Genomic DNA, 16935 nt, shown 5'->3' with positions numbered 1-16935 from the left:
ATCTGCAAATTCACGAGGGAGAGCCATCGATAACTCTGAACTGATTTGAGAATGACTATCCTATCAGCATTATAATGAAACGAAAATATGAGTTGATCATAAAAAAGGAATGACCCCACAGTGGACACATAGTTTAGTTTTATGTGGGTGTGTGTGTAGAGAGATAAATTTAGAAAACATTTTCAATATCACAAAGCCATCACAAGTTCCTCTAAATATTCATTGTTTTATCCTTGCCTTCTGGCTGTTTTTTTCTGTTAACTGTATTTTCTATAGTGCTATGATGTCTCAAAGCTTTCCTCTGTTATTTAAAGCCCTGTCATATCAACCCTAAGATTGGTCAATAAAAACTGATGCATCTTCTTATTTAAACATCTACTACTATTTTTTTTTTTTTTAGAAATATATTTCTGGAAGGTCTACCCACTGTGGGTGTAAAACTCTGATGTAAACTTTGACCTAGAAGCATGCTTCATGGGGAAGGGAACCAAAGGGCGCTCTGGCTGTGGGACTTGAATTTCCTGGCTGTTTTCTCCACAGTCAACTGCCCCCTGGGAACCTATTACTCTCAGGAGCACTCCACGTGTGAAAGCTGCCTGATGGGATCCTATCAAGACGAAGAAGGGCAGCTTGAGTGCAAGCTTTGCCCCCCAAGGACTCGCACGGAATATCTCCATTCAAGAAGCATCTCTGAATGCAAAGGTAGAGGCTTCCATGCTTTGACCAGGCTGGCTGGATTCTGTGCTCAGTTGTAATTGGAGAAGGGTTGCTTTGTCCAGTCACTTGGTCTTAGTCAAGGCTCCTGCATCAGAAGATAAGTTGACAAGAAACAATCATACTCATGTATTTAATGACAGTTTATGTGGCACAGAGTCTTTAGAAACTAGGAAATGTGTGTCATGGTAAGTTTGATGATGAGGTGACTGGCTGTGTAAAAGTACAAAGGGACAAAGAGAGTATGGCCTAATGGAATAAACTAGGAAGGTGTTGTCGAGGCTTGTCTGTCTGCATTCTCCCACATGTCCCTGTGTCATCAGAGTCAAGGGTGCTTCTTTCCCCCGGGGGCCAGAATGGACATGCCTCTTACAGTCTTAGTACCCACAGTGAGAGAAAGAGGGCTGGGGAGGCTCAGAGAGACCTGCCTGCTTCTGCAGTGCTCTCAAGTTCCTTTAGCTTAAAATACCTAGTATGCAGCCAGGCACGGTGTCGCAAGCCTTTAACCTCAGCATTTGGGAGGCAGAGGCAGGCAGATCTATGAGTTTAAGGCCAACATTGAATCCATGAGTTCTAGAGGAAGTTCCAGAACAACTACACAGAAAAACCATGTCTGGAAAAACAAAACAAAACAATATTCAGTATGCTTAGGCACCATACTTTGGGTAGAGCAACAATTCTCATTCATAGAGGTCACATAGCGGATATTCACATTATGATTCATAACAGTAGCAATGTTACGGTTATGAAGTAGCAAGAAAAATAATTTTATACTTGTGGGTCACCACAGCATGAAAAATTGTATTAAAGGGTTGTAGCATTAAGAATGCTAAGAACTACTTGGGTAGAGGGTTCTTATTGATCATTCTAAAACTAGATGAAATAAGACCAGTACTAAAAGCAATCTTACACATTCTTTCTTGTAGTTATAATGTACTAAGTGAATGTTTTCCTGCCTTGCCCCCCCCAAAAAAAAATTCCTTTCTCTTCTCTTTGGAACTATGCTTTGCTACATGCCGAGACAAACTCCAATGCACATTCATTACTTAGCCTGAACCTTTTTCTTGCATCTCACAACTTATTAGTAGGAAGGACTTGCATGGCCCTTAGCAATCATCAATTTAGTTTTTGTTAGAGTAGTGTTTGATGTGAGATTAGTTCTCAGCTGACTTGGAGATGAATTTCCAACAGACATAGATGAATAGATTCTTGCTACCAACACAGGCATCATTTTCCACCTTTCACTTGTTCTTCGCAATGCAAGTTTCTGGGAAACATTTTCTTTCATCATGAAGGTTAACAGAAGACACGCCTCACAGAAGGATGTTCAAATTTGTCCTTTGTGCACAGGCAGTTGTGGGCATTTAATTATAAATATAAACTCTAGGAGGTGCCAGCTGATTGGAAACGTACTGCATATGTTAGCAATATGAAAAATTGGAAAAATGAGAGTCCATTGAAGAGATGAAGGAAAAGACAGTGGTCCAGGAGTCACCCAACAACTGAAGAGGTTGGAGATGTGAGATGTTGGAGTGGTGACGTGGATGAAGGCCAATTTGAGTTTCTGTTTCTGTCACTCTTCACACAGCTTGTTCACAAAACCCAAGCGCCCAACTTGTTTTTAAGATACTGCCTCACTGTGCTGTCTATTTCAGACTTGTCCAGTGACTTTCAAACACACCATGGTTAGAACCCTGATAGGCAGTGGTGGAAGGAACTGGATGTGTGTCTAAAACATAACTCTACCATGTGCCACTGGCTACAGGGAAAGAGCCCATGTCTCCTTTTCTGCCATACCTTCACCTGTGGAAGCCCTAGACTTCACACAGCTAATTTTGAGCGCCTTGATTTGGTTGCTCATTGCAGTGTGCTTTTCTTTTCAGCTCAGTGTAAGCAAGGCACCTACTCTCCCAGTGGTCTGGAGACCTGTGAATCATGCCCACTGGGTACTTATCAGCCAGAATTTGGATCGCGGAGCTGCCTCTTATGCCCAGAGCCCACCACAACTGTAAAAAGAGGAGCTGTGGATGTCTCTGCCTGTGGAGGTAACCATCAATGCTTTAAATGTTTCGATTTATTTACATATGCTAAGTTCTCTGCATGGAGGAGTGGGGTGCTTTTAACAAAGCTGAATGTCCACAGTATGCAAAGAATGTAAATAACTGTCTCTTCGTGGGGAGTGCCTTCTTCCCAGCTGGTCAGCTCTGTAAGCGAAGGACTCTCGGTATATAGCAAAGATTTCTATCCCAGGACTCACTAATAAGCATGAGGCTTCTTCATAGCATCATAGAAATGCAGGTTTCTGGGTCCTGAATCACCAGGTGTACCATGCATCCCTACCTAGCATTCAGGTGATGCCTACCTTTACTAATCCAGGGATCACGCTGTGGCTGCTACTGGCTTAAACAGATAGGAAAGGTCAGCATTCCGCTTTGAGTATCTCAAGCATCCTCGCTGAGTATAGTTATGCAGCCAGAAATTCCTGAAGATGTAAACAAACTAGAAGATTAAAAACTTCACACTATCTCAAAACCAGGACTGACCATCAAAAATCCATCTGTTCTGGGCTGCAGAGATGGCTCAGTCACTAAACGCTTGCTGTACAAGCACTGAGAGCCAAGCTCAGATTGGCAGGCCCTATGTAAGAAGCCAGCCACTGTAGCCCACAGGAAATCCCAGCATGGGGGTCGGGGGGCACAGGAGGACTGGAGCTAGCTGGGCAACCTCTCTCCTGTTGATGTGCTCTGGGCTCAGTGAGAGACCCTGTCGTAAAGAATAGGATAGAGGAAGACACCCAAAGTTGACCTTTTAACACACACACACACACACACACACACATAAACATACCTACATACCCATACATAAACACACACACACATGCACACACACACACGTACACACACACATAAACATACCCACATGCCCATACATAAACACACACACACATACACACACACACACACACACACACACACACACACACACACACACACACAATCAACCTGTTGCATTGCTAAAAACCTCCAAAAGTCTGTTTCTCTGTAAAGCCAGTATAGCTGTATTTGGAATTAAAGGTTAGTTGAGTGCCTCTGAAGTACTGCAGCGGCTAGCTAAAACAATCAAGTGCACATAATGACTTTTAAAAGTGTGAGTACTCCCATTGCTTTAGAGCAAGAGAGTAAAAAGATGCTTTCTTATTGCAAGAGTGGTGTTCCTAGGGGCCAGCCTGCTTCTGTCCCAGCTCCCCAGGCTGCACAAGGAGGGCATGTACCTACTTCCATACTGAGCTTCAGCCATACCCAGCTACAACCAAAAAGAAGTTTCCAAGATTCCTTGACACCAGCCAAGTGAGGAGTTTACATGTGACAGTGAAAAGAATGTGCCCAGAGAGCTGCATCTAAGGACATAGAATCCATGAAAGTTACGAGCCATAGGACATCGGAGGACGTGATGTCCAGTGATAAGTTTCGCAAGTCCTCCCATCTGTTTGAACTGTCTCAGTGTACCAGGGTCATGGTTGACAAAAGTTTTCGACTTAACAGATTCCTTGAGTGGTGTTCATCCATCCACTGTTTGAGCAAAGCTTTGGGAAGAGTTTTTCTAGACAGTGGTGGAGGATCACAAGCCATGCCTGTTGTATCAAACCAGTCTCCAATGTTTTTTACTTCAAAGTCAAATAAAGTCTCACGTTATGCTTGAGATGGATCTTCCAGACACGCTTTGATTTTGTTAATATGTGAACTCATTTTGAAAGAAAATCTGCAATAAAATAATTCTGCCCCTGCCCCAACTTCCTGTGACCACAAAGCAACTGGAATTTGTATAAGGAAGCAAGTTCGTTTGACTTTTCGTTTAGCCTTCTAAATAAGCCTTGAGGTTTGCCTAACACCAGCTTTGCAATTAAACAGTTCTAATTCCCAGAATGTGGCATAAATTCCAGTAAATGCCCCCACATCTCCTGGTATTCCTAGCATAGTTAGCCACATTGCGTTTATCATGGATGAGAACCAGGAATAACTCATCTCTCTCTCATTGGGTTGGAGCAACACTAGTGTACTCTAAATTGAAGTCTATATGACTTATATAATGGACCCTCACATATTTTCTCTTAGTTTTCAACTTCCTTCCTTCTTTTCTTGCCTTCCTTCAATCTGTCTCTCTTTCTTCATTTTCTGTCTTTATATATTGATTTATTTACAGATATGTACTGGTTTTTTGCTGTGTTTATCTTACATTTCTTAAAAAGAAAATACCTTTTATGTTTTGGCATGCTCAAAATTGTTGTATTCACTGTGACAATTACACATCTCGCATTACTACTATGCTTATGCAATAAAACCTTTTTCATCTTGTCTCTTCTCACAAACATACCCTTTGGCTTGTGGCTACAAATATGGAAGGTTTTGGTCCCAGAAATCACACCTTGTCATCACTGTTAACACATTCACCCTGTAGCACAAGGATCAATATTTTGTGAGGACTGGACTAATAGTACCTCTCACTCTGACCCTTCAGGGTGGAGTTAAAATAGATGTTAAGTGAGAATTATTGACCTCTGGCATTGTCTTTAGAAATATATTAACTTGTTCGTTTATTACTTTTTATATGTTTAAAGTGTGTGGCATGTTGATACCATATGCACATGCTCACTGTAGTCAAAACAAGTCAACATATCCCCCACCCCCACCCCATTTCATGTTGTTATGCTTTTTTCTGTGGGAAAGGTTCCGGAAATCTATGCCAATGGTGCTTCCTGGTTTATATAATGCAGAAGTAGCAACTGTCCAGGAAACATATTTAAGTGCCAAATATACTGACCTTTGTGGCTGTATTTGTTACACCATCAGGAAGTGATACTTGCAAGATAATAGCCTCCTCTGGCTATTTCAGTACACTATTTGAAATTTGACTTCACCATTAACATAAGTAGCAAGTCAAGTTTCTACACTCTTTCCTTGTGATCAGAACATTAAGACATGTATATTCTGTGTATGCTTAGCTTTTTATTATGTACTAGATAGTACCTCTATAAAAATATGTGCCTCTGTTTACTATACCATTTCTCATCTTATACATCAGTGGACTGATTTAATTAGGTGTCTGAAAGTTCCTTTTCCAAACAGAAAGAGGTGGCGTAAGTACTTCAGTAGATTTCTCACCACCGAAGGTTAGAGACAGCTTCTTTTAAGTGTAATGTTTAATTCTATGCACAGGAATGACGTTTTCTTTGCAGTGCCCTGTCCTGTAGGGGAATTCTCCCGTTCTGGGTTAACGCCCTGCTATCCCTGTCCTCGCGATTATTACCAGCCCAATGCAGGGAAGTCCTTCTGCCTTGCTTGTCCCTTTTACGGAACTACAACCATCACTGGGGCCACGTCCATCACAGATTGCTCAAGTAAGTTCTCAGTCTTTGTCTTACAAACCCTGTATTGGAGTTTACTTGTATTTGCCTCTCTGACCATTTCCTTTTTGAACATCAACATTTTTTTTTTATTCATCTTTTTTTTTTGGTGTCCTGTTTTTTATTTTATTTTATTTTATTAATTTAATCATATTACATCTCAATGGTTATCCCCTCCCTTGTATCCTCTCATTCTTCCCTCCCTCCCATTTTCCCCTTACTCTCCTCCCCTATGACTGTAACTGAGGGGGACTTCCTCCCCCTGTATATGCTCATAGGGTACCAAGTCTCTTCTTGGTAGCCTGCTATCCTTCCTTTGAGTGCCACTTGAAAGTCTTCACTAACCAAGAAACTGGGACAGAGGGGAGGACATCCTATTGGGACTCTAGATGAGAGAAGCATGGGAGCATGGCAAAGTTGAAGGATCCAGAGGATCCTAGAAACCTACAAGAAGAAAATCATGATAGGCAGATTTGGGTCCAGCGATCCTGCTCAAACTATGGCACCAGCTGAGAAACAATACAGGCCGTAAACTTCAAACCCCTACCCAGATCTAGTCAATCGGCAGGACATTCTCCACAGTTGAGTGGAGAGTGGGGTCTGACTTTTATACATCAACATTTTTTGGTGGATTCTAGTATCTGGGCTTATTAATTTATCTTTCTATGGTCCTTTAAAACAATTTTATTACACGTATTTGTTTATGCAGTGTGTGTGTGTGTGTGTGTGTGTGTGTGTGTGTGTGTGTATGTGCATCCACGCATGCGTGCGCGCACTCACACATGCCACAAGAGTTACATGGAAAGCAAACAACAGCTTACAGGAATCATAACTCACAACTTCCAGCATGTGTGTCCCAGGCTCGAACTCAGACCGTGTTGCTTGTCAGCAAGTGCTTTTACTCCCTGGTACATCTCACCAGATCCTTTTCATGCCTTTTTGATGACAGGACTAGAAGAATTATTTTGGAAACATTGCACTTGGTAACTAACAAATGTCTCTCCCAGAGTCTTGGATAGAATGACATGCCACCCATGACTGTTTTCCTGTTTAGTATTACTGAAACAAAATATACGTGGCTTGACTCACTCTGCCACCAGACCTTACCCAGAGTATTTTGAGAGAGTTTAGTGATGAGCCACACCCACCACGCTCCTGACATTTTCCCCATTTGTCTTGTTAGGTTTTAGCTCCACTTTCTCAGCAGCAGAAGAGAGCATAGTACCCCTTGTGACCCCTGGACACACCCAGAAGAAGTATGAAGTCAGCAGTCAGGCAAGTCGGCCTCCTCCATGGACCATTTTCTTTGATGGGATGCTTAGAAGATAATTTGCCATTTTACATTATCACAGAATACCAGGTTGAAACCTTAATCAGATTATGAATATTATAAAAGAATAGTAAGTTATGATTCTTAACAATAACTTTCAAAAAGTGCAACATTACATGTTCTTGGTACCAAAAATTGGAGTTATTTTCCCAGAAATGTCTGCTCAGTAGTTTGCAGATGTGGGAAACTTTGGTCCACTAAGTGACCCACCATTGGGAAAAGGGAGTTTGGTTTACCAAAGGCTTTTCATGGTGGTAGAAAGAAAATCTAGCTTTTATTTCAAAATGACTTACGTATTTTTGTGACCTAAGCAAATGTTTCTTGGAATAATATGTGAAGATTTAAGCACTATCACTCAGGAACAAGAGTAAACCAATTGTTCTCTGTCTCTCGCTCTCTCTCTCTGTCTCTCTCTAATTATCTATGTTAAATATTTTGGGGTAGAGTCTGCCATTACTCTTAATCCATCCTACCAAAAAGTCATGAGTCCCTTGGCATTTGGTGTTTTTCAGCCAACGATAGTGTATTTCTTGTCAACCTCCCACAGTCCAGCATAGTGAGTTGCTAGAGGTCTGTGTAGCACATTTGAAAGCGAGCTGGCTGGGCACAGAAACGTTTGGGAACCTCTGGAGCAGTGGTGTGATGGCGTCCACTGGCCACCTTTAAATAATAATATATGGACTTCACACTAGAGGCTCTGTTTTCTCTGGCCTCGGTTGGTTCCTTTACTCCATATATTTCAAAAACGTCCCTAATGGATTCTAACAGCAACAACACGTGGGACACGGCGGAAGGTTACCTTGCTGAGGAATCCTCTGTACACGGCAGGCTCCTATGATTCAGCACTGAGCCAGCCAGCTTGAGTAAACTCACCTGGAAGCACCATGGCAACCTAGGCCCCGCAGGTAGGAATGCGCTGAGATGAATAAGTACTTCTCTGTAATACGTGTCTTTTCTGTCCTGGGTAGGTCTTCCACGAATGCTTCTTAAACCCTTGCCACAACAGTGGAACCTGCCAGCAGCTTGGGCGTGGTTATGTCTGTCTCTGTCCACCCGGATACACAGGTAACAGAGGAATCAGACTTTGGGATACCAAACACAACTCATGTAAGACATCAGACAACGATAGTGAGGAGAAATGCTGTGTTGTACAAGATACAAGATACCTTGCAGTTTTCTTTGTACAGTTTGGAGGGGGGAAAAAACCCTTCACTATGAAATCTAACAGCACAACTGGGGATTTGACTGGAATACAGTCTGGGACTCATGTCCAAGGTTTTGTTCTAACACAAATGAAACGTCTGACACTCAACTTTGTCCAACACAAACATTTTGAAACAAATTCCTAGCTTCTCTCGTTTGTTACTCAACAGTGGAGGGTCTTGTTCACTGATGAGCTTTGACACTTTGTTTCCAGCTTCAGGAGAACACAGGGCTCCCGACTGAAGGCGGTAGGAATTATGTAAGAATTATGTTTACTTGCAGTTTGCTTTACAAATCAGACGTGTCCACAAACAATTTAGGAGACAATAAACTACATCTTAAAATGGCAATTAATGTAAAACAATCCCCTATTTTTTTTTAAATGGCTCTTTTTTTCTTCCAAAAAAAGTCCTGGTGGCACTCAGAGAAAGAATAGGCAGGCTACCCAGATGAGACTTGATAGGCTGTGAACAAATGGTAAGGGAGGAGGTCCCCTTCTGTCACAGACCTAGGGGAGAGAATAAGGTGAAAGAGAGAGGGAGAGAGGAATGGGAGGATACAAGTAATAGGATAACAATTGAGATGTAATCTGAAAAAATTAATAAAATAAATAAATAAATAAAATTCTGAATGAAAAAAAAAAGAAAAAGTTATGCAACGAACTCTGGAAGTTTGACATGGAAATTTATATTTGATAAAATTCACCAAAAAAGAAATAAGCAAAAGGAATATTGGAAACAAAAGACAGGCTAGCAAGAATATTGGCATTCCACTTAGCACAGTTGAATTGTGTATATTTTCTTTAATAAAAATTGTGCTGACACTTTGGTGCCCAAGATTTAATCACTGCCCCTTGGCAGTGCAGCCTTGACGGCACACAGAGGAAGGGGAAGCAGGCTCTTCTGATGAGACCTGATGGACTGTGGCCTGATGGTGGGGGAGGAGGGCCCTGTGTCAAAGGTCTAGGGGAGGGGAATAGTGTGGAAGGGGAAGGGAGGGTGCGAACAGGAAGATAAGAGCGAGGGGATAACAATCAGGATGTAATATGAATACATTATAATAAATGTAAAAATTAAATTTCAAAATTGTGCTGACATTTCGTAGAAAATATAGAACTTTCCAAGCACAATAGTACTCACCTTTAATGCCAACATTTGGGAGGCAGAGGTAGAAACAGGGGGATATCTCTGAATTCAGGGCCAGCCAAGGATACACAGGGAGATCCTATCTAAAAACAAACACAAACAAAACAAGCCAACAAAAAAAAAAAAAAAAAGAAAGAAAGAAAGGAAGGAAGAAAGGAAGGGAAGAAAGGATAGATGAATGGATGGATGGATCTCTTCTGAGAATTCTACCCTTGAGCGACTGTTTAAAGAAGGCATATAAATAGTGTTTCGCATACATAAATGTGTACCATAACTATTTGGAAGGCTTGAAATGTGGCATTTCTCTTTTGTCCCTAAGTGACACCCATGCTGGTGATCTGAAGATTACAGTCTTCCTGGCAGAGATGGTTTCTTGCAGAGCTAGCCCAGCAAACCTGTGTGCACCCTATGGAAAGATGATGTCCACTACAGGGCGTCTGCTTTATGACCTGAGACTTAGCAAGACGTGACCCCACCCCACCCTTTGAGCCAAGTGACCTTGGTGGCAATTCTATATCATTTTGTGGGGTTTGCTCTATGACTAATTACAATTTGCGGCCCCTGTGTATAATTGCAACTTACTTCCCCATTCTCTTAATGAGCTAAGATATTCTTCTATTTTGCACATAGGTTTGCAAGATACCCTAAATCTATATGAAAACATGTAGTGCCTTCATTAAACACAACTGGGTGGTAATTCTTCCTTATAAGCCTAGATTACGGAGATTGTTTCTTTCAAATGATCATGAGTGTTTATCACACCCTTCTGTCAACGTCTCATTCAGTGTTTGGTTTACATTTTAGGCTTAAAGTGTGAAATAGATATTGATGAATGCAGCTCAGTGCCTTGTCTCAATGGTGGAGTTTGTAGAGACCAAGTTGGGGGATTCACTTGCGAGTGCCCATTGGGCTATGCAGGTAAGGGGCAAGGCTGTGTCTTTGCCAGATAAACCTAGTCTTATTTTATATTATTTGCATACATTTGGAAAGTTCTTACTATACAGTTATGTAAGAGATGAATAATGTATCAATTTGTCAGTATCAAACTGCTTATGGTTTATAAAATGGGAAGACCTGGTTCCCTTTTTATCTACAAGATGTGTGACTTCAGAGCTTCCAAACAGAGATCAGAAAATGGAGACCAGGAAGGGAGAGAAAACATGTTTGTTTGTTTGTTTGTTTGTTTGTTTTTTCTCATGGAAAACAGGTCCCTCCATAGCTCTTCACTGGAACCTTCTAACATTTTGGGGTGCACGTGTGTGTGCGTGTGCGTGTGCGTGTGTGTGTGTGTGTGTGTGTGTGTGTGTGTGTGTGTGTGTGTGATTGTTATAATGGACCAGACACTTCTGTCACTACAGACTCTGCTCTTCTCTGTAACTCACAGGTGTTCATACATCTAAGTGTGTATTGTATTTAAGCCAGAGAATTACAGTCTTCAAGTATCCTCACTCCAACAGAGTCCAGAGACATCAGCTCACTATCAGCTCCCTTGTTGGACTTCATTGTAATTATTCCAGGATGATAATAGAGTCTTATGGACTAGAGTGTGATTTATAATCTTAAAAGTAGTAAAAACCTCATAATATTGTTATGACAGAAATAGAGATCATATTAACAAGTTACCTCTACACCTAACTCATGAAATTGTTGTACTAAAAATATGCTCAAATAACTATTTTAATTCATGAATGTATATCATTTTCTGTATTTTATAAGCACTCTATATTCCTTATAATACATTGCACAGGGACTAAATTATGAAATCTTTATCACCAAAAAAACAATTTTTAAATTGAAATAAATATTTTGATATAATTTATGGTGATGATCCTTTGAGCCAGTTCTGTTTTTGTCCATCTGGGATCCCTGACATGATGGCAGCCCTAGTCCTGTGGGGAGGCACACTGAGTTTATACCATAGAATTATATTGTCTGGAAGTCTAATTCACAGATTTCTGGGTATTTTTATTTATAAAGTTTTTATTGAAAAACAAAACAACTTGCAAATAGAAAAAAAAATCACACACCAAAATTAACTAGACCAAAAGTCTATATATCCTAGAGACCATCGATGCAGTTTGAACAGCGATTTGGAAACCATGGAGTTTCACATTGGATCTCACACTTTCACTATCAAATAGATTTTTCTGCCCCTTGTCTGCCGTCCCAGAAATACACGACAGAATAAGAACAGGAAAACAATTAGCTTTCTATCCTCTTTCATAATTCATGTCCATTACCCGCACTCAGTTCTTCCCCATCCTTTAGTATGCAGCCTTTCTCTCATTCTCTTTTCTACATATTATACTGTGCCCTCCTGCACATTTGTTTATAGACAGCCAAAGATTTAGACAGGAAAAATTATAAGCAGTGAAAATAGACCCAAAGTTCCCTCCAGTAGACAAGCAGGCAGATGCAGAACGTGTGCCTATTTGTCTCTAACAAGAGAGAGGTAATTTTTCATTTGGTAAGCACCAGTTAAAGGGTGTGGTTTGCTTTAGGGGCTGTGTCACATGTAACTTGAATTCAGCTATATTCTAATAGGAGAGCATGCTAAGATTCTAATGGAGGAGGTTGCAGATCTGCACTTCTACCCCACTGAGGGCGAGTGCTCAGTAGGTGGATCCGTGGCCACGTTCCTTGCTACTTCAGTTTTGTTCCCCATGCTTCCTCTCCTCCCTCTCTGTTGTGTGTCTGTGTTGTGTTTTCCACATACAGTATAAAGAGGATGTGTCTCTACATACACTTCTCTACATAAAAGTCCTAACCTCATGTTAGCGTGACCCAGGAGTGAAACATAAAAGTCTGTGAACAGAGTGGCAGACATCACACCAAACTTCTGAATAGTATGTATTTATTAGACACTGGATCCACTGTGCTGCTTACTAAATATTACATTTTTGTTAGTATTTACTGAAAAAAATACTTGTTCTTGTTTGATCTCCCTTGTTGTAATAAAACACCCTGACAAAAAGCAACCTGGGGAGAAAGGGTTTATTTCTTTATTATTAACACTTCAGCTCACAATCCATCACTGAGGGAAGTAAGTCAGACCAGGAACTCAAAACAAGCCCTTGGAGACAGGAGGGAACTTTACTTGCTGGCTTGTTCTCTGGCTCATGTTCAGCTGGATCTCTTACATAGCCCAGACCTACTTGCCTAGGGATGGTGCTGCCCACAGTGGGCTGGGCCTCACACAGTGACAAGTAATAGAGCAGTATTTATTATAGTGCATGTCAATATGTAAGCTTGTTGGAAATTTCTTCTCTCAAAATCTTCCATTGATAAAATTTCCCTTAGTGTAGTTTGTGGTTGGACATATATGCTGTTAGGTTTGTGTTACGTAATTCCATGCATGCCTTGGGTTTAAGCATCCTACGCTCTTCAGACTGAGGCATCCTTGTATACATCACCTGAACTTGAAAACTGGTCACTCTGGCTTATTTCTGGTCTGTGCTTGGTAATAGCCCAGATCTCGCCTCTAATCTTAGGCAATAGAGTAAGGGATGTGGGTGACATCAGTTGTCCTCAAATACCTGTTACACAATATGGGGTGGCTGCACAGAAGTTTGGCTACTGTTTCCTGGACTGGCATAATAAAATAAGTTATTTTCTTGATTCAGCATTTTCTGCACTATCTTTTGTCAATGCTGTGCTCTTACAGCTTCACTTCAGAAGGAGTACACAGCAAGGAACGAACAAGTAATGAACAGATGGTGTGTTTGGGGTGGGAAGTAGGGGGAACAACCTTATTAAGCAAGATCACGCCTTCTTAAAAGTATGGTCAGGTGCTCCTGGGTGTCATTTCTCACTGTATGCCAAATATGTTCCATCTCTGAGGAAACTTTTTCAGTTTTGAAATTCAAAGGTGGAAGAGAAATATTTGTGTCAATGTATTTGGCAAAGAGCAGAAAACCCACAGACTAGGTAACCATGATCTCCAAATGCTGTTTTCACCCTGAACTACTTGCTTGAAAAAAAAAAAACTCATGTTTTCTCCAGCTCCAAGACTCTATGGCTCTTTGCAGGTCAAGTGTGTGAAGAAAATATAAACGAGTGTAGCTCCAGTCCTTGCTTGAACAAAGGAACCTGCACTGATGGCTTGGCTAGCTACCGCTGTGCCTGTGTGAAAGGATATGTTGGTAAGAAGCTTGTGTTTCCCTCACTTGTCTTAAAATTCTGTAAAGAAAGATCAATACGTTTACTGACATAATATATACATATTATATTTGGATCTTTATGAACATACTGTTGGAGACAAGTCATGTAACTGATAATCATAAATGAATACAAATCGATGCAAAATACATTCTGCAAACTGATAGAAGAGATACGGCTAAAAATATGTACTTAGTTGTTAGGGAGAAAGTGTGAAAGGAGGAACGTGCTAGTGAAGGAAAAATATGAGGCCAAAGAAATAGGAAAAAAAAGAACTAAATTCCTCGTCGTTTTAAACATTATTTCAGCTCAATGTCCATTGCTAACCATAGTTCCAGAAGCAAGATAACATGAGCTGAGTATCAAATCCACAGTCCTGAAATGACTCATCAAAACTATAAGCTGCAGGCTGGAGAGACTGCTCAGTGGTTAAGAGCACTGTCTGTTCTTCCAAAGGACCCAGGTTCGATTCCCAGCACCCACATGGCAGCTCAAAACTGTCTGTAATTTCCATTCCAATGGATCTGGCACCCTCACACCAATGCACATAAAATAAAATAAGTCATTTTAAAAAACTATAAGCTGCATTTTGAGCAGGTTTTAGTGGCAGTGGCTTTGCAGCATCTCTCCTCAAGGTGCAGCTAAGGAGTCACATTTGGCTTAGTTTTCCTCCTGGAGGTAACCGTGCTGGCTCTTTCTCTTTCTTACCTACACCCAGGTGTGCATTGTGAAACAGACGTCAATGAATGCCAGTCGAACCCCTGCTTAAACAATGCAGCTTGTAAAGACCAAGTTGGAGGGTTCTTGTGCAAATGCCCACCTGGATTTTTGGGTACGCGATGTGAAAAAAACGTGGACGAGTGCCTCAGCCAGCCATGCCAAAATGGAGCCACTTGTAAGGATGGCGCCAACAGTTTCAGGTAAAAGGCCATGTCACTGAACAGTCTTAATGGAATAATAACTACAAAGCCCCAAATCAGCTATACTTGCATGCTGACCCAAAGGTAGGCACAGCAGAATCTCACCACCACTTGCATAAGGCAGGGTTACAGCTATATGTGATCTCATTGAGTTTTTGTTGTTGTTGTTTGTTCGGGGTGGGTGGGGCGGTGATTTTTGAGACAGAGTCTCTTGTAGGCAAGTCTGACCTGGAATTCACTATGTAGTTGAGGATGACTTTGAACTTCTGATTCTCCTGCCTCCACCTCCCGAGTGCTGATTCTCATGCCACCACCATGCCTGAGCAGTTTTGCAGTTCTGGGGGTGTAACCCATGGCTTTCTGCATGTTAAGCAAGCACCACAGAGCTATCCTTCCAACCCCAAACCTGTAGTTTTAAGGTAGGGAAATCCTACAAGGGCAAAGGAGGTTCCGGGGAGGTGGCCTGGTTGTCAAGTGTGTGCTAAGAATGCATGAAGACCTGTGCTCTGATCCCTAGCAGCTGTGTAAAACAAAGCTCAGTGAGGCTGCAACCAATCTGTCATCCCAAAGGCCAGATGGCAGAGACAGGTAGATTCTGAAGCTCACAGAGCTAGCCAGATTAGCCAACTCTGGGTTCAGTGAGATACCATGTCTGGGAAAAAGAAGAGAATGATAGAGAAAAACGCCTGATGCCAACCTCTGGCCAGCACCTGGGCGCGCGCGCGCACACACACACACACACACACACACACAGGAATACACACATGGGAACACACACCTGCACAAAACAGTGATGAAAGGAAAGACATATAGTCCCAGGGCATGAAAGTTAATATATTGGCAACAGACAAAACCCAGTATTTTCAAACATGTTGCCTTTTAGCTGAAGTTTTTGCACGAGGTAAGATAAAAACGGGCTACCTGATGATACGGCCTGAGGGTCCATGTGCACTAGAAGTCCACAATGTTTTAACATCTACTTTAGTAAGTTTTCATCAAAAGAAATCTGACATGAGCACACTACATAAAATAATAAAAACTGAGCCTTCATGGACTAAGTTGAAGTTCTTAGGGGGAAAGACTTTGCCTTCCTGGGGGAGCACTTAGGGTGTCAGTAGAATGCAGTTTAAGAAGCAGCCCCCCAGTCATCTCCCAGAGCCCCCTAGGCATCCACCCAGCCTGCAGGAAAACCCAGGAGACAGCACTTCTGCAGTAAAGAGCATATAGTCTGCTCTTGCTGGTGAACCTTAGGAAAGGCCGTGGTCCTAAAGCTGCTGCTGGATCTATCAACTCACAAAGTTAAAGGGAAAAAGTCAAAGTCACCTCCTTACAACATTTCACAGTCCCCTTCCAGCTTTGTCCCTGCCTATTATCACCTTCCTACAAGCATCCAACCCATACATAAAGCATATACAAGGCAGTGAAAATTGTATTGTCAGGGTGGAAGTGAGGTGTTGTCAGTATAACATCATCTTCTCACGGGAGCGTCATGTTTTCCAACAAAGAGCACCTCACCGTAAGCAGTACGAAATGTTCAGGAGATCTATAAGAGTTCTGACTTCACCCAGGCCTCAAAACAATGAAAGAGTGTGTAATTCATCTAGACCCAGAGGAAAGGAGAAAACCGTCTGTCTCCAGAATGTAGCGCTGTGGCTTCTGTAAGCATCCTGGAGGGAGCTATGGTAGTGTTGTAATGGCAGATAAAGATGAGTGAGCTGCTAGCCAAAACAGACCCACCACAGAGGGTAGACCGGGTCAAGATGGCTGTCTATGCAAAGGTTGCCTTTTAAACTCCTCCAGTGCCGTGCACTCACACAAGTCACCTTCAGATCAACATCAGAGACAGCTCCAGGCGAATGTGCTGGTGCTGATTTTATGGCCTTCAGTCATGCAGGAAATTGCAAAGAATAATAAAATCATGCATTCATCGCTGTGATTGGCAAATATTAATATTTGCTCTATTTGAGTCATACCTGTTTTGAAGGAATAAGTTTTAAAGACAGGGTTGGATTCCTTTCAACTTACAATATCAATCTCTCTCTCTCTCTCTCTCTCTCTCTCTCT

General features: G+C 41.7%; 1 protein-coding gene across 1 annotated transcript in view; it reads left to right on the top strand.

Moving 5' to 3' along the window:
* SVEP1 (sushi, von Willebrand factor type A, EGF and pentraxin domain containing 1) overlaps positions 1–16935 on the top strand; it is a 175951-nt gene that overhangs the window by 99334 nt on the left and 59682 nt on the right. The window contains exons 17-24 of the mRNA XM_084779540.1: positions 541–702; positions 2598–2759; positions 5948–6109; positions 7299–7390; positions 8414–8510; positions 10598–10711; positions 13822–13935; positions 14670–14871. Of these exons, the coding sequence (XP_084635666.1) occupies positions 541–702; positions 2598–2759; positions 5948–6109; positions 7299–7390; positions 8414–8510; positions 10598–10711; positions 13822–13935; positions 14670–14871 (1105 nt within the window). The remainder of the gene's footprint in view (positions 1–540; positions 703–2597; positions 2760–5947; positions 6110–7298; positions 7391–8413; positions 8511–10597; positions 10712–13821; positions 13936–14669; positions 14872–16935) is intronic.

Source organism: Acomys minous (assembly GCF_964271855.1).
Source record: "Acomys minous genome assembly, chromosome: 1".
NCBI classification, from domain to species: domain Eukaryota; kingdom Metazoa; phylum Chordata; class Mammalia; order Rodentia; family Muridae; genus Acomys; species Acomys minous.
The sequence above is the reverse complement of the archived record's forward strand: the minus strand, read 5'-3'. Positions and strand labels throughout refer to the sequence as shown.